A 25881-nucleotide genomic window follows, 5' to 3' on the forward strand; every position below is an offset into this window, starting at 1 on the left:
AGTTTGTGAAAGTCTAAAGTGTAAACATGTTCTGGTGATTTCCCCATTGGAATAACATGGGAGGTTTTGGTCATCGCTACGGCAACGCCATAACAATTATGACATGAGTCAATGACTTTTTTGATGGGGCTAAAATTGAGTTTTGTGTCAAATTTCATATAATTTCGCAAAACTAAACATTTAACCTCCATATAAAATCTGTAGGGGGCGCTGTGGCGCCAAATGAATTTATTTCACTTCAAGTAGGTTTAGGGCAAAGAGTTTAACAACTGATTCTAATTTGACGCAATTCGGACTTTATCTGCGCAAACGGCAGAAATGTTAAATTTGGGAGATTTATGAAATTCTTGCTACAGTTTGAGGCTTCGCCCAAACCCACAGAAACTGTGACAGGGTCAAAGTCATTTGAATAACTTTTGATGTCCCACTCCTCAGCACCATTTTCACCAAGTCATGCTTAGCCATTTTTGAAGCAATATGGCCGACATTTGGTTGGGTGGACGGCGTTGCCGTAATAATATTTGTTACTTCTCTTGTCACCATCTACCTCTGCGCCAAATTTCATTATTCTACGATAAGATTTTTTTTGGGTCATTTCCTATCTTAATCTCTCAATGCATTTTTGGTACATTTGACGCGCCAATTTTTTTATTTTAGAAAAGGGAAATGGCCAGAATGTAGAGGCACGATTTTTAGAGGTGTGAACATTTTTGTGACTTTTCGTCAATGTCACTGGGTGAAAAATAGGGGGCGTGTCCCGAGAAGAAGAAGAAGAAGAAGAAAGAATAATATTCCGATGCGAAAACAATGTTTCCCATTTTTCAAATATCATAAACTATACATTTTCGGAAAGCGCTCCGCCCACTTTGTGCTTTTGGCCCTCTAAACAGTAATAATGTTCAATTTTTGCATTACATGTTTATATGAACGGAACATGCAAGAGATGGAACGTATTCGTGAGCTACTTAGCGCAAATGAGTACTTTATAAGTAATTACATACTGCAATGTAAAGTGCTCGTTTAGTGCGCACTTTTGCACGGGCTTCGCCCGTTTACAATGGTAATGTTCCATTTTCCTACAACTAATTAGTCTGCACGGGGCGTGCATGAGTGAAGGAGTGCGTTAGTGAGTGTTTGGAAGTGGGCGAGCGCTTCGCGCTCGATTTCGTGCGCACTACGTGCGCACTTTTGCAGCCGCGCTTCGCACGGCCTTACGAGATTAATAGGCCTCTCGCAGCTTGTGGCACTCGGGCCTAATAAATCAAATGTAGCATTGCTAGACTTTTAAATTGTGTTCCGCTTTCTTTTGTTGTTTGGTTTGTGTGTTTTGTCTGCGCTGAACTGTGGAGCGTCTCTGAGCGTCAGGAAAAGCGCTATGCTGATTTCGGCGCTATGCTAATTTCGGCGCTAATGGCTAACGGTAGCGATGTTTTGTGTCTCTGCTCTGGCGTCACGCTCGAGTGGCTGTGGTCGTTATTATAGTGATGTGTGGAGGCTAATGCTAACTCTGTCGTTGAACATGCTAACTCGTGCTAACTCCGGCTAATGGAGCGCGGTGAGCCCGAGTCAGAGCTCGACAGAGTCACTGCAGGACTCTCACTGCAGGACTCTCACTGCAGGACTCTCACTGCAGGACTCTCACTGCAGGACTCTCACACTGCAGGACTCTCACTGCAGGACTCTCACTGCAGGACTCTCACTGCAGGACTCTCACACTGCAGGACTCTCACTGCAGGACTCTCACTGCAGGACTCTCGCTGCAGGACTCTCGCTGCAGGACTCTCACTGCAGGACTCTCGCTGCAGGACTCTCACACTGCAGGACTCTCACTGCAGGACTCTCACACTGCAGGACTCTCACTGCAGGACTCTCACACTGCAGGACTCTCACTGCAGGACTCTCACTGCAGGACTCTCGCTGCAGGACTCTCGCTGCAGGACTCTCGCTGCAGGACTCTCACACTGCAGGACTCTCACTGCAGGACTCTCACTGCAGGACCCTCACACTGCAGGACTCTCACTGCAGGACTCTCACAGCAGGACTCTCACTGCAGGACTCTCACTGCAGGTGTTTGTTTCAGTGATAAACGCTGGAATGAGGAAGTTCTTCCTTCAGGCCAACGACCAACAGGATCTGGTGGAGTGGATCAACGTCCTCAACAACGCCACCAAGATCACCGTGAGTCCAAGAACCAGGACTCAACCAGGACCAGGACTCAACCAGGACCAGGACTCAACCAGGACCAGGACTTAATCTGAACCGAGACATAACCGGGACATAACTGGGACTAGGTTCAGGACTATTCAGTAAAAGGCTGAATCATGATTTGACCTGATGGTGACCTCGCTGCAGAGCGGTGCCTCCCCTGCTGGAGCTGACACAACAGGTGCACACGCGCTCAGACTCCACCTGCGCATTTCAAACACTTTAACATCTGAGCGTTTGTAGAGTCTAAACTGCAGAGTCCGCGCGGCGTAGAGGCTTTGCAGAGAAGTCAAAGAAATGAGGCAAAACCGTTCACGCTCACGCTCGCTTTAGCCACGCCCCTCACACACGCTCGCTTTAGCCACGCCCCTCACACACGCTCGCTTTAGCCACGCCCCTCACACACGCTCGCTGTAGCCACGCCCCTCACACACGCTCGCTGTAGCCACGCCCCTCACACACGCTCGCTGTAGCCACGCCCCTCACACACACTCGCTGTAGCCACGCCCCTCACACACGCTCGCTGTAGCCACGCCCCTCACACACGCTCGCTGTAGCCACGCCCCTCACACACGCTCGCTGTAGCCACGCCCTTCACACACGCTCGCTGTAGCCACGCCCTTCACACACGCTCGCTGTAGCCACGCCCCTCACACACGCTCGCTGTAGCCACGCCCTTCACACACGCTCGCTGTAGCCACGCCCCTCACACACGCTCGCTGTAGCCACGCCCTTCACACACGCTCGCTGTAGCCACGCCCTTCACACACGCTCGCTGTAGCCACGCCCTTCACACACGCTCGCTGTAGCCACGCCCCTCACACACGCTCGCTGTAGCCACGCCCTTCACACACGCTCGCTGTAGCCACGCCCCTCACACACGCTCGCTGTAGCCACGCCCTTCACACACGCTCGCTGTAGCCACGCCCCTCACACACGCTCGCTGTAGCCACGCCCTTCACACACGCTCGCTGTAGCCACGCCCCTCACACACGCTCGCTGTAGCCACGCCCTTCACACACGCTCGCTGTAGCCACGCCCCTCACACACGCTCGCTGTAGCCACGCCCTTCACACACGCTCGCTGTAGCCACGCCCCTCACACACGCTCGCTGTAGCCACGCCCTTCACACACGCTCGCTGTAGCCACGCCCCTCACACACGCTCGCTGTAGCCACGCCCTTCACACACGCTCGCTGTAGCCACGCCCCTCACACACGCTCGCTGTAGCCACGCCCTTCACACACGCTCGCTGTAGCCACGCCCCTCACACACGCTCGCTGTAGCCACGCCCCTCACACACACCAAACACATTTTTGTGTCTCGCTCAGATCGACCTCGGGGGTAAAAAAAGAAGCATAATTTGGGTTTAGACTTGACAAATGCACACATTGGTTGCAGGTGCCAAAGTCGGGGGAGGGTCCGGGGCCCCTTGGAGGAGCCGAGCTGCTGGGAGGGGCCAAACAAGTGTCCACAAAGACAGAGATCATCGGAGGAGTCCCCATCATCACAGCCACACAGGTGTGTGCAGGTCATTTACATTGTCTCTAACGAGCCCTGACCCGGGTCAAGTCTTATTATAATTATTATAATGAGTTTGTTTGTCAATGAGTCACAAACATTTATAAATGACTTGTATCTCAGACGTTTTCTAAAGAGATGCCAAATGTTGTTTATGTATGTAAATGTTGTCTCCAGGAGCAGTGTTAGTGTTCTAAATGTTGTTGTTGTTGTTGTCTCCAGGAGCAGTGTTAGTGTTCTAAATGTTGTTGTTGTTGTTGTTGTTGTTGTTGTTGTTGTTGTTGTCTCCAGGAGCAGTGTTAGTGTTCTAAATGTTGTTGTTGTTGTTGTTGTTGTTGTCTCCAGGAGCAGTGTTAGTGTTCTAAATGTTGTTGTTGTTGTTGTTGTCTCCAGGAGCAGTGTTAGTGTTCTAAATGTTGTTGTTGTTGTTGTTGTCTCCAGGAGCAGTGTTAGTTTTCTAAATGTTGTTGTTGTTGTTGTTGTTGTCTCCAGGAGCAGTGTTAGTGTTCTAAATGTTGTTGTTGTTGTTGTCTCCAGGAGCAGTCGGAGGGTCAAAATGGCGGCGACAAGCGAAAGCCCGCCTCTCAGCTGCCGTACTTCCTGTCGAGAGGGGCCCAGGACCAGAGCGTGATGAAAGTGGGCTACTGCGTCAAACAAGGGGCCGTGGTGAGAAAACACTACTACTTTACTGATGCAAAGGGCCCCTCGTTTAAAGGGCCCCTCGTTTAAAGGGCCCCTCGACTCTACTTCCTGTGTCATGTGTTTTCTGTCGCAGATGAAGACGTGGAAGCGACGCTACTTCCTCCTGGATGAAAACGCTCTGAGCTACTTCAAGTCAGACCTGGTGAGGAACGTCTTTATTTTAGCACCTAAAGAGCACCCAAAGAGCCCCCCAAGAGTACCTAAAGAGCCCCCCAAGAGCACCTAAAGAGCCCCCCAAGAGCACCTAAAGAGCCCCCCAAGAGCACCCAAGAGCACCTAAAGAGCCCCCCAAGAGCACCCAAAGAGCCCCCAAAGAGCCCCCAAAGAGCCCCCCAAGAGCCCCCCCAAGAGCCCCCCCAAGAGCCCCCCAAGAGCACCCAAAGAGCACCCAAAGAGCCCCCCAAGAGCACCCAAAGAGCACCCAAAGAGCCCCCCAAGAGCCCCCCAAGAGCCCCCCAAGAGCCCCCCAAGAGCACCCAAAGAGCACCCAAAGAGCCCCCCAAGAGCACCCAAAGAGAACCTAAAGAGCCCCCCAGAGAGCCCAAGCCCCCAAGAGCCCAAAGCCCCCCAGCCCCAGCCTGTGTGAGCGTGTCTTTGAGGCGGAGGCGTTTGCATGTTCTGCATACCACACTCTGCGTGTCTCGGCCTGTGCTCCACACTGGGTGTGGCCTGTGCTCCACACTGGGCGTGGCCTGTGCTCCACACTGGGCGTGGCCTGTGCTCCACACTGGGCGTGGCCTGTGCTCCACACTGGGCGTGGCCTGTGCTCCAGAACATTCCTCGCTCCAGTTTCAACGAAAAGTCGAGAGAAAGTGACAAAATGACGAGTTAAACAAATAAAATCAATAAAACGTCTCAAAAAATAGAAACGTAAGAATCTTTTTGAATCTTTTTTGTTCCTTCAGCTTAAAAAACCCTTCGATATCGATTGTGTGAAAATCGGAACAGAATTATCAAAATGATGTAAAGATTTCAAACGTTTTAGACGTGTTTATGACGTGTCGTGGATCTTTGTGTTTCAGGAGCGAGAGCCACTGAGGGTCATTCACCTGAGAGACATTCACACAGTCCAGGAGTGTAAACAGAGGTATGATTATGATTATGATTATGATTGTGATTGTGATTGTGATTGTGGTTGTTGTGCAGTGAACCCATGATGAGACACAACCTGTTTGAGTTGGTCACCGGCTTCAGGACTTTCTACGTCCAGGTTTGTGTCTGACCATCTGAAGATTTGTTTCTGTCCAGGTTTAGTCTTGTTTAGTCCTGGACCCGGTTCAGACCCGGTTCAGACCCGGTTCAGACCCGGTTCAGACCCGGTTCAGACCCGGTTCAGACCTGGTTCAGACCCGGTTCAGACCCGGTTCAGACCTGGTTCCTCTCTGTTTCAGGCGGACAGTCCAGAGGAGATGCACAGTTGGATTAAAGCCATTTCTGGAGCAATTGTGGCTCAACGAGGCCCAGGACGATCGTCCAGCTCTGTGAGTCACACAACCTGACACACAACCCCACACACAACCCCACACACACCCTGACAAACAACCTGACACACAACCCCACACACAACCTGACACACAACCTGACACACAACCGACACACAACCCCACACACAACCCCACACACACCCTGACACACACCCTGACACACAACCTGACACACAACCCCACACACAACCTGACACACAACCTGACACACAACCGACACACAACCCCACACACAACCTGACACACAACCTGACACACAACCGACACACAACCCCACACACAACCTGTCACACAACCTGACACACACCCTGACACACAACCTGACGCACAACCCGACGCACAACCCGACACACAACCCCACACACACCCTGACACACAACCTGACACACAACCTGACACACAACCTGACACACAACCCCACACACAACCCCACACACAACTGACACACAACCGACACACAACCCCACACACAACCTGTCACACAACCTGACACACACCCTGACACACAACCTGTCACACAACCTGACACACACCCTGACACACAACCTGACGCACAACCCCACACACAACCCGACACACAACCCGACACACAACCCGACACACAACCCGACACACAACCCCACGCACAACCCGACGCACAACCTGACACACAACCCCACACACAACCCGACACACAAGCTGACACACAACCCCACACACAACCCCACACACAACCCCACACACAACCCCACACACAACCTGACACACACCCTGACACACACCCTGACACACAACCCGACACACAACCCGACACACAACCCGACACACACCCCGACACACAACCTGACACACAACCGACACACAACCCCACACACAACCCGACACACAACCCCACACACAACCCCACACACAACCCGACACACAACTTGACACACAACCCCACACACAACCCCACACACAACCTGACACACAACCTGACACACAACCCCACACACAACCCGACACACAACCTGACACACAACCTGACACACAACCTGACACACAACCGACACACAACCCCACACACAACCTGTCGCACAACCTGACGCACACCCTGACGCACAACCTGACGCACAACCCGACGCACAACCCGACGCACAACCCGACACACAACCCCACACACAACCCGACACACACCCTGACGCACACCCTGACGCACAACCTGACGCACAACCCGACGCACAACCCGACGCACAACCTGACGCACAACCCCACACACAACCTGACACACAACCCCACACACAACCCGACACACAACCCGACACACAACCCGACACACAACCTGACACACAACCTGACACACAACCCCACACACAACCCCACACACAACCCCACACACAACCCCACACACAACCCGACACACAACCCGACACACAACCCGACACACAACCCCACACACAACCCCACACACAACCCGACACACAACCTGACACACAACCCCACACACAACCTGACACACAACCCCACACACAACCTGACACACAACCTGACACACACCCTGACACACACCCTGACACACACCCTGACACACACCCTGACACACACCCTGACACACACCCTGACACACACCCTGACACACAACCTGACACACAACCTGACACACAACCTGACACACACCCTGACACACAACCCCACACACAACCCGACACACACCCTGACGCACAACCCGACACACAACCGACACACAACCTGTCGCACAACCTGACGCACAACCCGACGCACAACCTGACACACAACCCCACACACAACCCGACACACAACCTGACACACAACCCCACACACAACCCGACACACAACCCCACACACAACCCGACACACAACCCCACACACAACCCCACACACAACCCCACACACAACCCCACACACAACCCCACACACAACCCGACACACAACCCGACACACAACCCGACACACACCCTGACACACACCCTGACACACACCCTGACACACACCCTGACACACAACCCGACACACAACCCCACGCACAACCCGACGCACAACCCGACGCACAACCCGACGCACAACCCGACGCACAACCCGACGCACAACCTGACGCACAACTTGACACACAACCCCACACACAACCCCACACACAACCCCACACACAACCCCACACACAACCTGACACACAACCTGACACACAACCTGACACACATCCTGACACACAACCTGACACACACCCTGACACACACCCTGACACACACCCTGACACACAACCTGACACACACCCTGACACACAACCTGACACACACCCTGACACACAACCTGACACACACCCTGACACACAACCTGACACACAACCCCACACACAACCCGACACACAACCCGACACACAACCCGACACACAACCTGACACACAACCTGACACACAACCCCACACACAACCTGACACACAACCCGACACACAACCCGACACACAACCCCACACACAACCCCACACACAACCCGACACACAACCCGACACACACCCTGACACACACCCTGACACACAACCTGACACACAACCTGACACACAACCTGACACACAACCCCACGCACAACCCCACGCACAACCCCACGCACAACCCCACGCACAACCCGACGCACAACCCGACACACAACCCCACACACAACCCGACACACAACCCGACACACATCCTGACACACAACCTGACACACAACCTGACACACACCCTGACGCACACCCTGACGCACACCCTGACGCACACCCTGACGCACACCCTGACACACACCCTGACACACAACCTGACACACAACCTGACACACAACCCCACGCACAACCCGACGCACAACCCGACGCACAACCCGACGCACAACCCGACGCACAACCCGACGCACAACCTGATGCACAACCCGACACACAACCCGACACACAACCCCACACACAACCCCACACACAACCCGACACACAACCCGACACACAACTTGACACACAACCCCACACACAACCCCACACACAACCCCACACACAACCCCACACACAACCTGACACACATCCTGACACACAACCTGACACACAACCTGACGCACAACCCGACGCACAACCCGACGCACAACCCGACACACAACCCCACACACAACCCCACACACAACCTGACGCACACCCTGACGCACACCCTGACACACACCCTGACACACAACCTGACACACAACCTGACACACAACCGACACACAACCCCACACACAACCTGTCGCACAACCTGACGCACACCCTGACGCACAACCTGACGCACAACCCGACGCACAACCCGACGCACAACCCGACACACAACCCCACACACAACCCCACACACAACCTGACGCACACCCTGACGCACACCCTGACACACACCCTGACACACACCCTGACACACAACCTGACACACAACCTGACACACACCCTGACACACAACCTGACACACAACCCCACACACAACCTGACACACAACCTGACACACAACCCCACACACAACCCGACACACAACCCCACACACAACCCGACACACAACCTGACACACAACCCCACACACAACCCGACACACAACCCCACACACAACCCGACACACAACCCCACACACAACCCCACACACAACCCCACACACAACCCCACACACAACCTGACACACAACCCGACACACAACCTGACACACAACCTGACACACACCCTGACACACAACCTGACACACACCCTGACACACACCCTGACACACAACCTGACACACAACCTGACACACAACCCCACGCACAACCCGACGCACAACCCGACGCACAACCCGACGCACAACCCGACGCACAACCTGATGCACAACCCGACACACAACCCCACACACAACCCCACACACAACCCCACACACAACCCTACACACAACCTGACACACAACCCCACACACAACCCGACACACAACCCGACACACAACTTGACACACAACCCCACACACAACCCCACACACAACCCCACACACAACCCCACACACAACCTGACACACAACCTGACACACATCCTGACACACAACCTGACACACACCCTGACACACAACCTGACACACAACCTGACACACACCCTGACACACAACCTGACACACACCCTGACACACAACCTGACACACACCCTGACACACACCCTGACACACAACCTGACACACACCCTGACACACAACCTGACACACACCCTGACACACAACCTGACACACACCCTGACACACAACCTGACACACACCCTGACACACAACCTGACACACAACCCCACACACAACCTGACACACAACCTGACAAACAACCCGACACACAACCCCACACACAACCCCACACACAACCCCACACACAACCCCACACACAACCCGACACACAACCCCACACACAACCCGACGCACAACCCCACGCACAACCCCACGCACAATCCGACGCACAACCCGACACACAACCCCACACACAACCCGACACACAACCCGACACACAACCCGACACACAACCCCACACACAACCCGACACACAACCCGACACACAACCCGACACACAACCTGACGCAGGCAGAGCAAGCAAAGGAAACCGTCTGAAAAGCTGCTGCATGTGCTATTCTGTCTAACCAGAAAGTCACATGTGTCGTGTCGTGTGTGTCGTGTCCGTGTGTCGTGTCCGTGTGTCGTGTCGTGCGTCGTGTCGTGTGTCGTGTCGTGTGTGTCGTGTGTCGTGTGTCGTGTCCGTGTGTCGTGTCCGTGTGTCGTGTGTCGTGTCGTGTGTCGTGTCGTGTGTGTCGTGTCCGTGTGTCGTGTCGTGCGTCGTGTCGTGTGTGTCGTGTCCGTGTGTCGTGTCCGTGTGTCGTGTGTCGTGTCGTGTGTCGTGTCGTGTGTGTCGTGTCGTGTGTGTCGGTGTGTCGTGTCCGTGTGTCGTGTCCGTGTGTCGTGTCCGTGTGTCGTGTGTCGTGTCGTGTCGTGTGACGTGTCCGTGTGTCCATGTGTCGTCAAATCAAATCAATTTATTTTTGTAAGGCCCAAAATCACAACAACAGTCGCCTCTGAGGCCGAATCAACAATGTCTGTGGGGACGAGGGACGATGTCCCAGGTCCTCTGTCCTTAGACTCTCCTTCTGTCCTTAGCTCCTCCTTCTGTCCTTAGCTCCTCCCTCTGTCCTTAGCTCCTCCTTCTACAGGAAAAACTACAAAAAAAACCTCTTTGGGACAAAAGCGTATGTCCCTGTGTTAGTTCCAGTGAAGGAGGATGTGACTCTCACAGACGTGAGGGAGACTGGAGCTGGAGCCACTCTTCAGGCAGATGAGGGACCGTCCACATGGGGCAGGGACACTTCACCAGGAGAGGGACATCTGGGTCCACAGGTCCTCAGGAGTGAGAGAAAGACAAAGAAGGCGGTGAACAGTTTGCAAGTGGAATTAAGAAATAAATATTGTTTGATAGAAAAAGTCAGAAGAAGAAGACAGAGCTCAAGCTGTCATACTTCCCCCAGCATAGTTACTCCTAGGGCAGCGGAGCTAAAGCTGTGGGTTTATCTTTCTGTTCCTAACTACTCTGACCATAAGCGATTTCGAAGAGGAACGTTTTAAGCCTGGACTTAAATGAAGAGACTGTGTCAGCATATTTAACATGGGTCGGGAGCTGATTCCATAACACAGGAGCTTGGTAGCTAAACGCTCTACCTCCTACAGTACTTTTAGAGACTCTTGGCACCACCAGAAGGCCGGCATTCTGAGAGCGAAGAGCTCTGTTTGGATGATATGGTTCTATAGCATCTTTGAGGTAGGATGGGGCCATGTCATTTATGGCTTTGTAGGTCAAGAGTAGAATTTTGAATTTGATTCTGGACTCGACGGGGAGCCAGTGAAGAGACTCCAGCACTGGCGTAATGTGCTCTCTTCTTTTTGTTCCTGTTAGTAATCTTGCTGCTGCATTTTGAACCAGTTGAAAGCTTTTTATGGAGCTTTTAGGACACGCTGCAAGCAGGGAGTTACAGTAGTCTAATCTAGTCGTTACAAATGCATGGATAAGTTTTTTGGCATCACTTTTAGGCAGGATTCTTCTGATTTTGGCTCTTGTTGCGCAAATGGAAATAGGCTGTTTTACAAGCTTGATTTATATGAGCTTTAAATGAGAGCTCCTGGTCAAATAAGACTCCAAGGTTTCTTACAGTAGAACTGGAGGCTACACTGACATTGTCCAGTGTGACTATCTGCTCAGATAGAGCGTCTCGTAGATGCTTAGGACCAGCACAATGACCTCGGTTTTTTCAGGGTTAAGAAGCAGGTAGTTTAGTGTCATCCAGGTTTTTATCTCCTTCACACAAGTACTAAGTCTGTCTACTTGATCGCTCTGATCAGGTTTCATTGATAAATACAGCTGAGTGTCGTCTGCAGAGCAGTGGAAGTTAATGTCATGCTTTCTGATAATGTTGCCTAATGGTAGCATATAAAGAGTAAACAGAATTGGACCGAGTACCGAACCCTGTGGCACACCGTAAATTACTTTAGAGCTTGGTGAGGAGCTCTGGTTTACATTAACAAATTGGAACCTATCAGATAGATAGGATTTAAACCAGCTGAGGGCTGTTCCTCCAACACCTACATCACATTCTAACCTCTGCAGTAGAATGTTGTGGTCGATGGTGTCAAACGCTGCGCTGAGGTCCAACAGAACCAGGATTGAGACCAGTCCATCGTCAGCGGCTAATAACAAATCATTTGTGACTTTAACTAGTGCAGTTTCAGTGCTGTGGTGGGCTCTGAACCCTGACTGGAAAACTTCAAATAAGTTATTGTCCTGCAGGTGGCGACAAAGCTGTTTTACTACAACTTTTTCAAGGATTTTAGAGACGAAGGGAAGATTTGAAATAGGTCTGTAGTTTACCAATAGGTCGGGATCTAGATTAGGCTTTTTCAGAAGAGGTTTAATGACTGCATGTTTGAAGGACTGTGGAACATAGCCACTTTCGAGTGAAGTATTTATTATATTAAGAATAGGGTCTATAATTAGGGGGAGAATGTCTTTGAGGAGCTTGGAATGGGGTCTAGGACACAAGTTGAGCTTTTAGAGGACATAATGGCTGAAGTTATCTCTGCTTGATCAACAGCTGTGAACCTTTCTAGGTTTACAGGTGGATTTATATGGGACGTTAGATTTACAGCTTGGGCTAGTTCAGGGCTAATAGCGGGGGTAATTTCATCTAATTTATCTCTGATTGTTTTTATTTTATTATTAAAAAATAGGAGGAAATCATCAGAGCTAAGTGTAGCTGGGATTGAGGGCTCTACTGCACTGTGACAGTTTGTTAGCCTAGCTACAGCGCTGAAAAGGAATTTAGTGTTACTTTTGTTGACTTCTATTAGATTTGAATAATATCTGGTTTGGGCCTTACGCAGAGCCTGCTTATAGGACAGCAGGCAACTTTTCCTGCTTTTAGGGATTCTTCGGTGTGAGAGCGACGAAATAATCCCTCTAACTTTCTAACTCTTTGTTTATGTGAACGCAGTTCTTGGTTGTACCATGGGGAGGCGCGCTTTGGCCTAATGACCTTCTGTTTTAACGGCGCGACAACGTCAAGAGCAGACTTCAGAGAATTCATGGTCAAGTCGACACATTGATCACTTAAACTGGGACTAAAGCTGTTCTCAGCAGGATCACATGACATGATCACATGACATGATCACATGACATGATCACATGACATGATCACATGACATGATCACATGACAGGATCACATGACATGTCACTGAATATTGGCTCTATTATTTCTTTGAATTTTGAGATAGATTTTTCAGATATTGTCCTTGTCATTATAACTTTATTTTGTGGGACTGGATGATCTTTAAGAATAAACTGAAAGGTAATTAGGAAATGATCTGACAATATAGGGTTTTGAGGGAGGACACTGAGGTCACTAATCTCTGTTCCATACGTTAGGACAAGATCCAGAGTGTTCTTGTGAGTGTGAGTCGCTTTATTTACATTCTGAGTGAAACCAATGCTGTCTAACAAGGTCGTGTGTCGTGTGTCGTGTGTCGTGTGTCGTGTGTCGTGTGTCGTGTGTCGTGTGTCGTGTCCGTAGCAGGAGTTCTCAGGCCCGTTTCTCTTTTATCGTTCTTGTTTTGCTGATGCTGAAGTGTGGTTTTCAGATCCGACAGACCCGACGTCTGTCCACGCCGTGTATCGAGCGGTACACGCCCTTCTGCAGCCTGCTGTCCCCCACGTACGTGTCCCCCCCCGACACCCCCGACACCCCCCAGACCCCGACACCCCACAGACCCTCGACACCCCCCAGACCCCCGACACCCCCCAGACCCCCGACACCCCCCAGACCCCCGACACCCCCCAGACCCCCGACACCCCCCAGACCCCCGACACCCCACAGACCCTCGACACCCCACAGACCCCCGACACCCCCCAGACCCCCGACACCCCCCAGACCCCCGACACCCCACAGACCCCCGACACCCCACAGACCCCCGACACCCCCCAGACCCCCGACACCCCCCAGACCCCCGACACCCCCCAGACCCCCGACACCCCACAGACCCTCGACACCCCCCAGACCCCCGACACCCCCCAGACCCCCGACACCCCCCAGACCCCCGACACCCCACAGACCCTCGACACCCCACAGACCCCCGACACCCCCCAGACCCCCGACACCCCCCAGACCCCCGACACCCCCCAGACCCCCGACACCCCACAGACCCCCGACACCCCCCAGACCCCCGACACCCCACAGACCCTCGACACCCCCCAGACCCCGACACCCCACAGACCCTCGACACCCCCCAGACCCCGACACCCCACAGACCCTCGACACCCCCCAGACCCTCGACACCCCCCAGACCCCCGACACCCCCCAGACCCCCCCCTGAATGGAGAGTCATCAAAGCCTCATCACAGCTTCATTCGTCATTAACACTTTCCTCACGTCAGAATCTCCTCGTTTCTTTCAGGACCTGGAGGTTTAATAATCGGGATGATTCAGTTCACAATAATAATCGTACCAAAGAATAATGATCGTGACTTTCAAAGCGTTTTATAAAAAGAGTCCTAAATGTAAAGTACTTTATTTTTTACATTTTGTTCTTATTATATTTTTTTGTTCAAAATATAGTCAAAAAATGTACTTAAATGTAAAGTACTTTATTTTTAAAATTTTAAAATGTATTTTGAAGAGAACGTGGTTGCCAAGTTACCGTCTCTGTGTTTCCTGCTTTGGAGCGTGTTCGTAACCGTGACGACATTAACCCCCCTTTCTGTGTTTTTAACCCACGTGTTTTCTCTCACTCTTTTCTCTCCTCTCTTTGTTCTTCTGCTGCAGAGTGGGAGGTGCCACGGTGACGCTTTAGCCCTCACAAACTGAGCCCCGCCCACCGCCCGCGGTGCCGCCCAATCGCAGCGCAGCTCTTTTTTGTACCAATTCTCTTCCTGTTTCCGGGCAGACGCACCAGCACTTTCTTAGTACGTTACTCGGATTGTACTAGAGCTAACGGAGGCTAAAGCTAACGGAGACTAAAGCTAACGGAGACTAAAGCTAACGGAGGCTAAAGCTAACGGAGGCTAAAGCTAACGGAGGCTAAAGCTAACGGAGGCTAAAGCTAACGGAGGCTAAAGCTAACGGAGACTAAAGCTAACGGAGACTAAAGCTAACGGAGGCTAAAGCTAACGGAGGCTAAAGCTAACGGAGGCTAAAGCTAACGGAGACTAAAGCTAACGGAGGCTAAAGCTAACAGAGGCTAAAGCTGCAGAGGTTAAAGCTAACGGATATATATATATATATATATATATATATGTATATATATATATATATGTATATATATATATATATATATATATATATACATATATATATACATATATATATATATATATATATACACATTATATATATATATATATATATATATATATATTATATACATTGTATATATATATATATATTATATACATTGTGTATATATATATATATATATATATATATATATATATATACACATTATATATATATATATATACACATATATATAATATATATGTATATATGTGTGTGTATATGTATATATATATATATATATATATATATATATATATATATATATATACAATGTGTGTATATATATATATGTGTGTGTATATATACATATATATATATATATATATATACAATGTGTGTATATATATATATATATATATATATATATATATATATATATATATATATATATATAGCTGACGGAGGCTAAAGCTGCAGAGCCTAAAGCTAACGGAGGCTAAAGCTAACCGAGGCTAAAGCTAACGGAGGCTAAAGCTGCAGAGGTTAAAGCTAACGGAGGCTAAAGCTGACGGAGGTTAAAGCTAACGGAGGCTAAAGCTAACGGAGGCTAAAACTGCAGAGGCTAAAGCTAACAGAGGCTAAAGCTAACGGAGGCTAAAGCTGATGGAGGCTAAAGCTATCGGAGGCTAAAACTGCAGAGGCTAAAGCTGACGGAGGCTAAAGCTGACGGAGGCTAAAGCTAACGGAGGCTTAAGCTAACGGAGGCTAAAGCTACAGAGGTTAAAGCTAACGGAGGCTACAGCTGCAGAGGTTAAAGCTGATGGAGGCTAAAGCTAACAGAGGCTAAAGCTGACGGAGGCTAAAACTAACAGAGGCTAAAGCTGACGGAGGCTAAAACTAACAGAGGCTAAAGCTAACAGAGGCTAAAGCTGACGGAGGCTAAAACTGCAGAGGCTAAAGCTAACAGAGGCTAAAGCTGACGGAGGCTAAAGCTAACGGAGGCTAAAGCTGCAGAGGCTACAGCTGCAGAGGTTAAAGCTAACAGAGGCTAAAGCTGACGGAGGCTAAAGCTGACGAAGGCTAAAGCTGACGGAGGCTAAAGCTAATGGAGGCTAAAGCTAACAGAGGCTAACGGAGGCTAAAGCTAACGGAGGTTAAAGCTAACGGAGGTTAAAGCTAACGGAGGTTAAAGCTAACGGAGGCTAAAGCTAACGGAGGCTAAAGCTGCAGAGGTTAAAGCTAACAGAGGCTAAAGCTGACGGAGGCTAAAGCTGCAGAGGCTAAAGCTAACGGAGGCTAAAGCTGACGGAGGCTAAAGCTAACGGAGGCTAAAACTGCAGAGGCTAAAGCTAACGGAGGCTAAAGCTAACGGAGGCTAAAGCTGATGGAGGCTAAAGCTATCGGAGGCTAAAACTGCAGAGGTTAAAGCTGACGGAGGCTAAAGCTGACGGAGGCTAAAGCTGACGGAGGCTAAAGCTGACGGAGGCTAAAGCTGACGGAGGCTTAAGCTAACGGAGGCTAAAGCTACAGAGGCTAAAGCTAACGGAGGCTAAAGCTGACGGAGGCTAAAGCTAACAGAGGCTAAAGCTGACGGAGGCTAAAGCTGACGGAGGCTAAAACTGTGGAGGCTAAAGCTAACGAGGCTAAAGCTGACGGAGGCTAAAACTGCAGAGGCTAAAGCTAACGGAGGCTAAAGCTGCAGAGGCTAAAGCTAACGGAGGCTAAAGCTGACGGAGACTAAAGCTGACGGAGGCTAAAGCTGACGGAGGCTAAAGCTGACGGAGGCTAAAGCTAACGGAGGCTAAAACTGTGGAGGCTAAAGCTAACAGAGGCTAAAACTGCAGAGGCTAAAGCTAACATAGGCTAAAACTGCAGAGGCTAAAGCTAACAGAGGCTAAAGCTACAGAGGCTAAAGCTGCAGAGGTTAAAGCTAACAGAGGTTAAAGCTAACTACCTTGCTGTGAAGCACTTTGGAACCCTCTGGTTGTATAAATCGTGCTATATAAATAAAGTGGATTGGATTGGATAACAGAGGCTAAAGCTGATGGAGGCTAAAGCTAACACACGTAAGCTAAAGCTGCAGAGGCTTTAGCTAACAGAGGCTTTAGCTAACAGAAGCTTTAGCTAACAGAGGCTTTAGCTAACAGAGGCTTTAGCTAACAGAGGCTTTAGCTAACAGAGGCTTTAGCTAACAGAGGCTTTAGCTAACAGAGGATATAGTTAACAGAGGCTTTAGCTAACAGGTTATAGCTAATTTAAAACAACAGGAAGTAGAGCTGAGTCCCTCTGTGATGTCATCAGTGTGCGACACAGAGACAGTTTACACTGACACACTTCCTGGTTGGACAGGAGCACAAATATGAGGTGATTCCACAGCTGTTACCTAGCAACCAGATTGTATACCTTTATTTAGTCCAACCATGGTTTAAACTGTCTCTGTGTCGCACACTGATGACATCACAGAGGGACTCATCTCTACTTCCTGTCATTTAAACTCTTATTTTTCAACATTTCTTATGTAATTTTTTTTTTAAGTAAAACTGGGATAAATATTTACCACAGATGCCCTCCCACCACCAACCGAGTCAGAACCTTCAGATGGACTTTGTCGTTTTGTTACTATGGTAACTACAGCTCTTGTAGTATCCAGGCTTGTGCCCTCAAACCATCAGCTTCACAGTTCTTTCTGCATCGCTCGTGTCATTCTCTGTAACATCATGATCATGGTTTTAACTTCCACCTCCCACAATCCCCTGCTCCGTGCGCTCACTTCCTGTCTGACCCTGCACTTCCTTTTTTCTCTTAGGACTCTGACTCCGCCTCCATGTTCTACCTGCCCCTCCATCAATCAGAATCCCCTGCTCCTGGCACCGCCCCCTCAGGACCCCGCCCACTTCCTGGGGCTGTTACCGTGGAAACCACGCTGCCGCCTGTCGCTCCCGGAGACCATCCCCGGGACGATGACCGAGTGACTGCTGAGCCGTCACCGTGGAAACGACGCAGCCGCGACGACATGGAGCTGCCTCAGGACGACATACAAGCCACGTTCATCTGAGGGAGGGGCATCAGGGGGAGGGGCATCTGAGGGAGGGGCATCAGGGGAGGGGCTTCAGGGGGAGGGGCATCAGGGGGAGGGGCATCTGAGGGAGGGACATCTGAGGGAGGGGCATCAGGGGGAGGGGCATCAGGGGGAGGGGCATCAGGGGGAGGGGCATCAGGGGGAGGGGCATCTGAGGGAGGGACATCTGAGGGAGGGGCATCAGGGGGAGGGGCATCAGGGGGAGGGGCATCAGGGGAGGGGCATCAGGGGGAGGGGCATCTGAGGAAGGGACATCTGAGGGAGGGGCATCAGGGGGAGGGGCATCAGAGGGAGGGGCATCTGAGGGAGGGGTATCAGGGGGAGGGGCATCAGGGGGAGGGGCATCAGAGGGAGGGGCATCAGAGGGAGGGCATCAGAGGGAGGGGCATCAGAGGGAGGGACATCAGGGGGAGGGGCATCAGAGGGAGGGCATCAGAGGGAGGGGCATCAGAGGGAGGGACATCAGAGGGAGGGACATCAGGGGGAGGGGCATCAGAGGGAGGGGCATCAGAGGGAGGGACATCAGGGGGAGGGGCATCTGAGGGAGCGGCATCAGGGGGAGGGGCATCAGGGGGAGGGGCATCTGAGGGAGGGGCATCAGAGAGAGGGGCATCAGGGGGAGGGGCATCCGGTGCTGCGCTTGAGTGGTTTGTTGCGTTCAGGTGGACCTCGGAAGGTCTGGATGTTGATGTGACGTGTGGATGGCTTATCGTTAGCTAGCTCTTTGTTTACTACATCGCTAACGATGCTTCTTGATTGGACAGAAGTGTCGGGTGTTTTTGCACAAACCTGTCGCTCTAAATGTTGTAACGTTTATCAAAGAGTTTGAACGTTCCATCTGGAGTTCCCGAGGAGCATTAGCGTTAGCATGTGCGGCGTCAGTGCTAACGCGTTAGCATGTGCGGCGTCAGTGCTAACGCGTTAGCATGTGCCACTACGGCAACAACCGGATTTTACCTCAAATCAACTTATGAAACTTTCTAAAACTGTTCAAATGAAATGATTTGGTAAATTGGTAAAAAGCCGAGACCCAGAGTCCGGGTCATAGGCAGCGACCTGTGAGGTTTCCATGGCAACCATCCGCCTGCACCATGTTCCACATTTTAATCTGCCGTTTCCAAACTGTGTTTTCTCTGTTTTGTACTTTTGTGTGAAACTGCTGGGACTGGAAATACTTTAATCTACATTTTATTTTTCTAAATGTTTGTGTCGTTTTTGATTTTGAACGTCAGATTTAATGAGCATTAAAAATGTTTTAATCTCAAACGTTTATTCCTGGTTTAGTCCTGGTTTAGTCCTGGTTTAGTTCTGGTTTAGACCTGGTTTAGTCCTGGTTTAGCCCTGGTTTAGTCCTGGTTTAGTCCTGGTTTAGACCTGGTTTAGTTCTGGTTTAGACCTGGTTTAGACCTGGTTTAGTCCTGGTTTAGTTCTGGTTTAGACCTGGTTTAGTTCTGGTTTAGACCTGGTTTAGACCTGGTTTAGACCTGGTTTAGTCCTGGTTTAGTCCTGGTTTAGACCTGGTTTAGTCCTGGTTTATTCCTGGTTTAGACCTGGTTTAGACCTGGTTTAGACCTGGTTTAGACCTGGTTTAGCCCTGGTTTAGTCCTGGTTTATTCCTGGTTTAGACCTGGTTTAGTCCTAGTTCAGACCTGGTTTAGATCTGGTTTAGCCCTGGTTTAGTCCTGGTTTAGACCTGGTTTAGACCTGGTTTAGACCTGGTTTAGACCTGGTTTAGCCCTGGTTTAGTCCTGGTTTATTCCTGGTTTAGACCTGGTTCAGACCTGGTTTAGATCTGGTTTAGTCCTGGTTTAGACCTGGTTTAGCCCTGGTTTAGTCCTGGTTTATTCCTGGTTTAGACCTGGTTCAGACCTGGTTTAGATCTGGTTTAGTCCTGGTTTAGACCTGGTTTAGACCTGGTTTAGACCTGGTTTAGTCCTGGTTTAGACCTGGTTTAGACATGGTTTTGACCTAGTTTAGTCCTGGTTTAGACCTGGTTTTGACCGGGTTTAGACCTGGTTTAGTCCTGGTTTTGACCTGGTTTAGACCTGGTTTTGACCTGGTTTAGACCTGGTTTAGTCCTGGTTTTGACCTGGTTTAGACCTGGTTTAGTCCTGGTTTAGTCCTGGTTTAGCCCTGGTTTAGTCCTGGTTTAGACCTGGTTTAGTCCTGGTATAGTCCTGGTTTAGACCTGGTTTAGTCCTGGTTTAGTCCTGGTTTAGACCTGGTATAGTCCTGGTTTAGACCTGGTTTAGTCCTGGTTTAGTCCTGGTTTAGACCTGGTTTAGTCCTGGTTTAGACCTGGTTTAGTCCTGGTTTAGACCTGGTTTAGACATGGTTTTGACCTAGTTTAGTCCTGGTTTAGACCTGGTTTTGACCGGGTTTAGACCTGGTTTAGTCCTGGTTTTGACCTGGTTTAGACCTGGTTTTGACCTGGTTTAGACCTGGTTTAGTCCTGGTTTTGACCTGGTTTAGACCTGGTTTAGTCCTGGTTTAGTCCTGGTTTAGCCCTGGTTTAGTCCTGGTTTAGACCTGGTTTAGTCCTGGTATAGTCCTGGTTTAGACCTGGTTTAGTCCTGGTTTAGTCCTGGTTTAGACCTGGTTTAGTCCTGGTTTAGTCCTGGTTTAGTCCTGGTTTAGACCTGGTTTAGTCCTGGTTTAGTCCTGGTTTAGTCCTGGTTTAGGGGGGGCTAGCTTGGAGCTAGCGCACATCACGACGACACGACGAAAAACACTAAATAATCCAGCCAAACAAAGTCGAAACAAGTTAGGGTTAGAGTTAGGGGTTAGGGTTAGGGATAAGGTTAAGGGTTAAGGTTAGGGTCAGGGTTAAGGATTAGGGGTTAGGGGTTAGGCGTTAGGGGTTAAGGGTTAGGATTAGGGTTAGGGGTTAAGGGTGACGTCAGGCGCTCACACGAGGGTTAGGGTTGGGTTAGGGTTTTAGGGTTAGGGCTAGGGTTAGGGTTTGGGTTAGGGTTACCCTAACCCTAACCCACAGGTCAGGGCAGTGAGGCTCTTGGGGGTCGTCACCTTTGACCAGAGGCTTAGCGACAGCACATTGATCAGGTCAGTGGTAAATGCAAAAAGGTGAATAACTTACTTTGTTGTCTGTCCGGCCAGGACTGGGGGGCCAGGACTGGGGGGCCAGGACTTGGGGGGGGGGGGGGGGGGGGCAGGACTGGGGGGCCAGGACTGGGGGGGCAGGACTGGGGGGGCAGGACTGGGGGGCCAGGACTGGGGGGCCAGGACTGGGGGGCCAGCAGAAGCTCCTGAGTATTTATCGTGTATCATGATGTAAACTATTGGCTGTAGAGCTACATGTCTGTGAGACTAACTTGAAGAAGCTCGATGTGGAACAAGCCCAGGCCTTGCGCATCTGCTGTAGGGCTTTTAGGACCTCCCCTTTTGGACCTCCCCTTTAGGACCTCCCCTTTAGGACCTCCCCTTTAGGACCTCCCCTTTAGGACCTCCCCTTTAGGACCTCCCCTTTAGGACCTCCACTTTAGGACCTCCCCTTTAGGACCTCCCCTTTAGGACCTCCCCTTTAGGACCTCCCCTTTAGGACCTCCCCTGTCTCGGCGCTCAGGTTGAGTTACTGGGTGAATGTGCAGGTCATACAAGCTCACACCCGGTGAGGGACTTTCTCAGGGTTGATGGGGACAGAATGAGCGCGGTTTGCTGGGGTTGGTCATCTACGTGTGAGCCCTTCGGTGGCTTTGTCTGCTATAGCTCCGTGGAAGTTTGTCCCGGCTCCTGTTGATGTGAGCTTGCATGGCAAACTTAAAGGAGTCACTGGGAGGGCACCGCAGTTTGTTGTTCAAGCGCTCATCGACAGGCTCTCACATGATGTATTTATTTATACCGACGGGTCTGGGGATCCTGAGAGTGGGCGTATTTCGTGCCTGACCTGGAGCTCGAAATGGCTGATTCGCTGGCTAAATGTTCCCTTAGGCGGCCATCAATTGATGTGGCGGTTGATTTAAGAAAATCTGAAATCAAGCCTATTATTACGAGTCACGTGGTCGGCCTTTGGCAGGACTTTTGGAGCCACTGTGTTACTGGACGGCATCTCTATCACATACAGGGTAGTGTGGGTCCTTGCAGGTCCATGGGGAGGAACACGGGAGGAAAGGGCCTTTGCTCGCATGAGGATGGACCATACTGGACTCAATTGGTCACTGAGTAGGACAGTCAAACATCTGACCGGTCTGTGTGGTCACTGTCAGGAGCCAGAGACTGTCGAGCACGAGCTGATTCACTGTGCGGCTGATGAAAGAGAAAGGACCGGGTCGGCCTTGTGGTTTCGGAATAATGGGAGTTCAATCTGCGGAACGTTCTTGCTCCAGTCACAGGGTTTGTGTGAGGATGTAGTACTTACTTATAAAGCGCAGGGTTTGTGTGAGGATGTAGTACTTACTTAGTCAGTTATAGAGTTGGGGCGTGTTGGAGACTGAACCGAGGACGAGGAGCAAGAGGATGTTCTAACGAGCTTTGGACTCGTGGGATTTGAAACACCAAAGTAATGGAAGAAGAACTTCAAAAAAATAAGACAAAGTCTGAGGAATAAAGTCTGGCGGTGATGCAACACTCGGACAACAACAACAACAACAACAACAACAACAACAACAACAACACCAGCTTTATGATTACAAATCATCCTCATTGTTTCTACCTATCTGTATATCAATCCAGGCCTCAAGGAGTGTTCTGACCGGCCCAGAGCAGAGAGAGAAATGTCCTCTTCAAGTGAAAGGAGCTTTGAGGAGATGTTGCGGTGCTCCATCTGTCTGGAGGTGTTCTCTGAGCCAGTGTCCTTTCCAAGTGGACACAACTTCTGCAAACACTGCATCTGTGCGGCCTGGGCCCCTGAGGGGCCCTGCACATGTCCTCTGTGTAACAGCAGCTATGACAGAAGACCTAAGCTCAGAGTCAACTATTTGCTCTTGGAGATGGTCTCTCAGTTTAGGAGGTCCTCTCTGCCGCACATGGTGGAGGACATGAGGCTGAAGGTCCAGGAGATCCAGGGCTGTGTGGAGCTCAGTGACACAGAGGTCCACAGAGAGAGGGCTGTGGGGCTGCAGGTGGCCCGGGCTCTGTCTGAGCTGGAGAAACATCTCCTCTCTGAAGTGTCTTCAAGATTAGAACTACTGAGAGTGAAGCAGTTTGTGGTGGAGGTCACTCTGGATCCAGACACTGCAGCTCCAAGGCTCGTTCTGTCTGAAGATCTCAAACAGGTTCATGACACTGATGTGAGGAAGAAGCTCCCAGATTCTCCTCTGAGGTTTGATCGATATGTTAATGTTCTGGGAAAGCAGAGTTTCTCCTCAGGCAGGTTTTACTTTGAGGTTCAGGTCAAAGGGAAAACAGACTGGACTTTAGGAGTGGCCCAAGAGTCCATAAACAGGAAGGGAGAGGTCACTGCGACTCCTATAAATGGATTCTGGTGCATCATGTTGAGAAACAAGGAGATGTACTTGGCTTGTACAGTTCCTTCTGTCCTTCTGCCTCTGCAGCGAGCTCCTCAGAAGGTCGGGGTGTTTGTGGACTATGGTGAGGGTCTGGTCTCCTTTTATGATGCAGATTCTGCAGATCTTCTCTTCTCCTTCAGCGGCTGATGCTTCAGAGAGAAACTGTTTCCATATTTCTGTCCCGGTTTAAATGCTGGAGGTTCAAACTCTGCTCCTCTGGTCCTCACTGCAGTGGAGACTTTCAGAGGTCAAAGTGACTAAGAACAAGAAGAAAAGTTCTGAACTTCAGTCAAATGTAACTGTGGATACTTTTCACTCCATTTTGGACTGAAAGTACAAAGTTCTTCTCTTCATTGTTTCAGTTCTTTTGAAATGTCCGACATGGTGACCTCCTGTGAGAGGGTTTTGGGTTCAAGTCAAACTAAAAATGATGTGTAAAAATGTCTAAAATTGGGAAATGTATTAAAATTCTTCATCGTAATCAATGAATCTGATTCTTTAATAATTCTCAATGTGTGAAATTTTCTTAAAGTGAAACAGATGTTTTTTCTTTCTGCTCAGTTTTCTCTCTGAACATTTAACCTTTGACCTTTGACCAGGTCCAGTCTTTTCTTCACATATTTCAACCTTTATTAGGTTAAAAATGTCGACCACTGAAATACCCGATGTAAAGCCCTGGTCTCCTCAGAATTCTCCTGGACTGAACCTGGATCTGGTCCAAGTTCAGTCCGAGTCTGGAACCAGTTTTTTTATTGAGCCCAATATGGAAAACTGACCCACTTTTGAAATCCGCCCACAAGTGTAGACCTGGTTTAGACCTGGTTCAGACCTGGTGTAGACCTGGTTTAGACCTGGTGTAGACCTGGTGTAGACCTGGTGTGGACCAGTTTCACTCTAGTTTAGTCACAAACTCCAGCAGAAATCCAAAATCCTCTGTAAATGTCTTTGTGTCTAAAATGTGGACAAAATGAAGACGTCTAAAGTGCGTAATTTGTCTCATGTAAACGTGACACTCTGCACTCTTCATGTCACTCTGCACTCTTCATGTCACTCTGCACTCTTCATGACACTCTGCACTCTTCGTGACACTCTGCACTCTTCATGACACTCTGCACTCTTCATGACACTCTGCACTCTTCATGTCACTCTGCACTCTTCATGTCACTCTGCACTCTTCATGACACTCTGCACTCTTCATGTCACTCTGCACTCTCCATGACACTCTGCACTCTTCATGACAGTCTGCACTCTTCGTGTCACTCTGCACTCTTCATGTCACTCTGCACTCTTCATGACACTCTGCACTCTTCATGTCACTCTGCACTCTTCATGTCACTGCACTCTTTGTGTCACTCTGCACTCTTCGTGTCACTCTGCACTCTTCATGTCACTCTGCACTCTTCATGACACTCTGCATTCTTCATGTCACTGCACTCTTTGTGTCACTCTGCACTCTTCGTGTCACTCTGCACTCTTCATGTCACTCTGCACTCTTCATGACACTCTGCACTCTTCATGACACTCTGCACTCTTCGTGTCACTCTGCACTCTTCATGCCACTCTGCACTCTTCGTGTCGCTCTGCACTCTTCATGTCACTCTGCACTCTTCATGTCACTGCACTCTTTGTGTCACTCTGCACTCGTCGTGTCACTCTGCACTCTTCATGACACTCTGC

The 25881-nt window shown here is 50.2% G+C and overlaps 2 protein-coding genes across 3 annotated transcripts in view; both read left to right on the forward strand.

Annotated features, from left to right (window-relative positions):
- LOC140383518 (pleckstrin homology domain-containing family A member 1-like) overlaps window positions 1-18721 on the forward strand; it is a 26064-nt gene extending 7343 nt beyond the window's left edge. For both annotated transcript variants that reach the window (XM_072465964.1, XM_072465965.1), the window contains exons 5-12: window positions 2081-2178; window positions 3606-3725; window positions 4263-4391; window positions 4501-4569; window positions 5450-5514; window positions 5574-5637; window positions 5819-5908; window positions 18467-18721. In XM_072465964.1, coding sequence (XP_072322065.1) covers window positions 2081-2178; window positions 3606-3725; window positions 4263-4391; window positions 4501-4569; window positions 5450-5514; window positions 5574-5637; window positions 5819-5908; window positions 18467-18715 — 884 coding nt within the window. In that variant the 3' untranslated portion in view covers window positions 18716-18721. The remainder of the gene's footprint in view (window positions 1-2080; window positions 2179-3605; window positions 3726-4262; window positions 4392-4500; window positions 4570-5449; window positions 5515-5573; window positions 5638-5818; window positions 5909-18466) is intronic.
- Window positions 18722-23502: 4781 nt separating this feature from the next.
- LOC140383516 (E3 ubiquitin-protein ligase TRIM39-like) lies at window positions 23503-24503 on the forward strand. The gene has a single exon (XM_072465963.1). The coding sequence runs from the start codon at window positions 23503-23505 to the stop codon at window positions 24349-24351; it is 849 nt and encodes a 282-aa protein (XP_072322064.1). The 3' UTR covers window positions 24352-24503.
- The last annotated feature ends 1378 nt before the right edge of the window (window positions 24504-25881 follow it).

The sequence above is a fragment of the Eucyclogobius newberryi genome, unplaced genomic scaffold (assembly GCF_026437365.1).
Source record: "Eucyclogobius newberryi isolate DKJ021-1_F unplaced genomic scaffold, fEucNew1.0.hap1 SCAF_52, whole genome shotgun sequence".
In the NCBI taxonomy this organism is placed as follows: domain Eukaryota; kingdom Metazoa; phylum Chordata; class Actinopteri; order Gobiiformes; family Gobiidae; genus Eucyclogobius; species Eucyclogobius newberryi.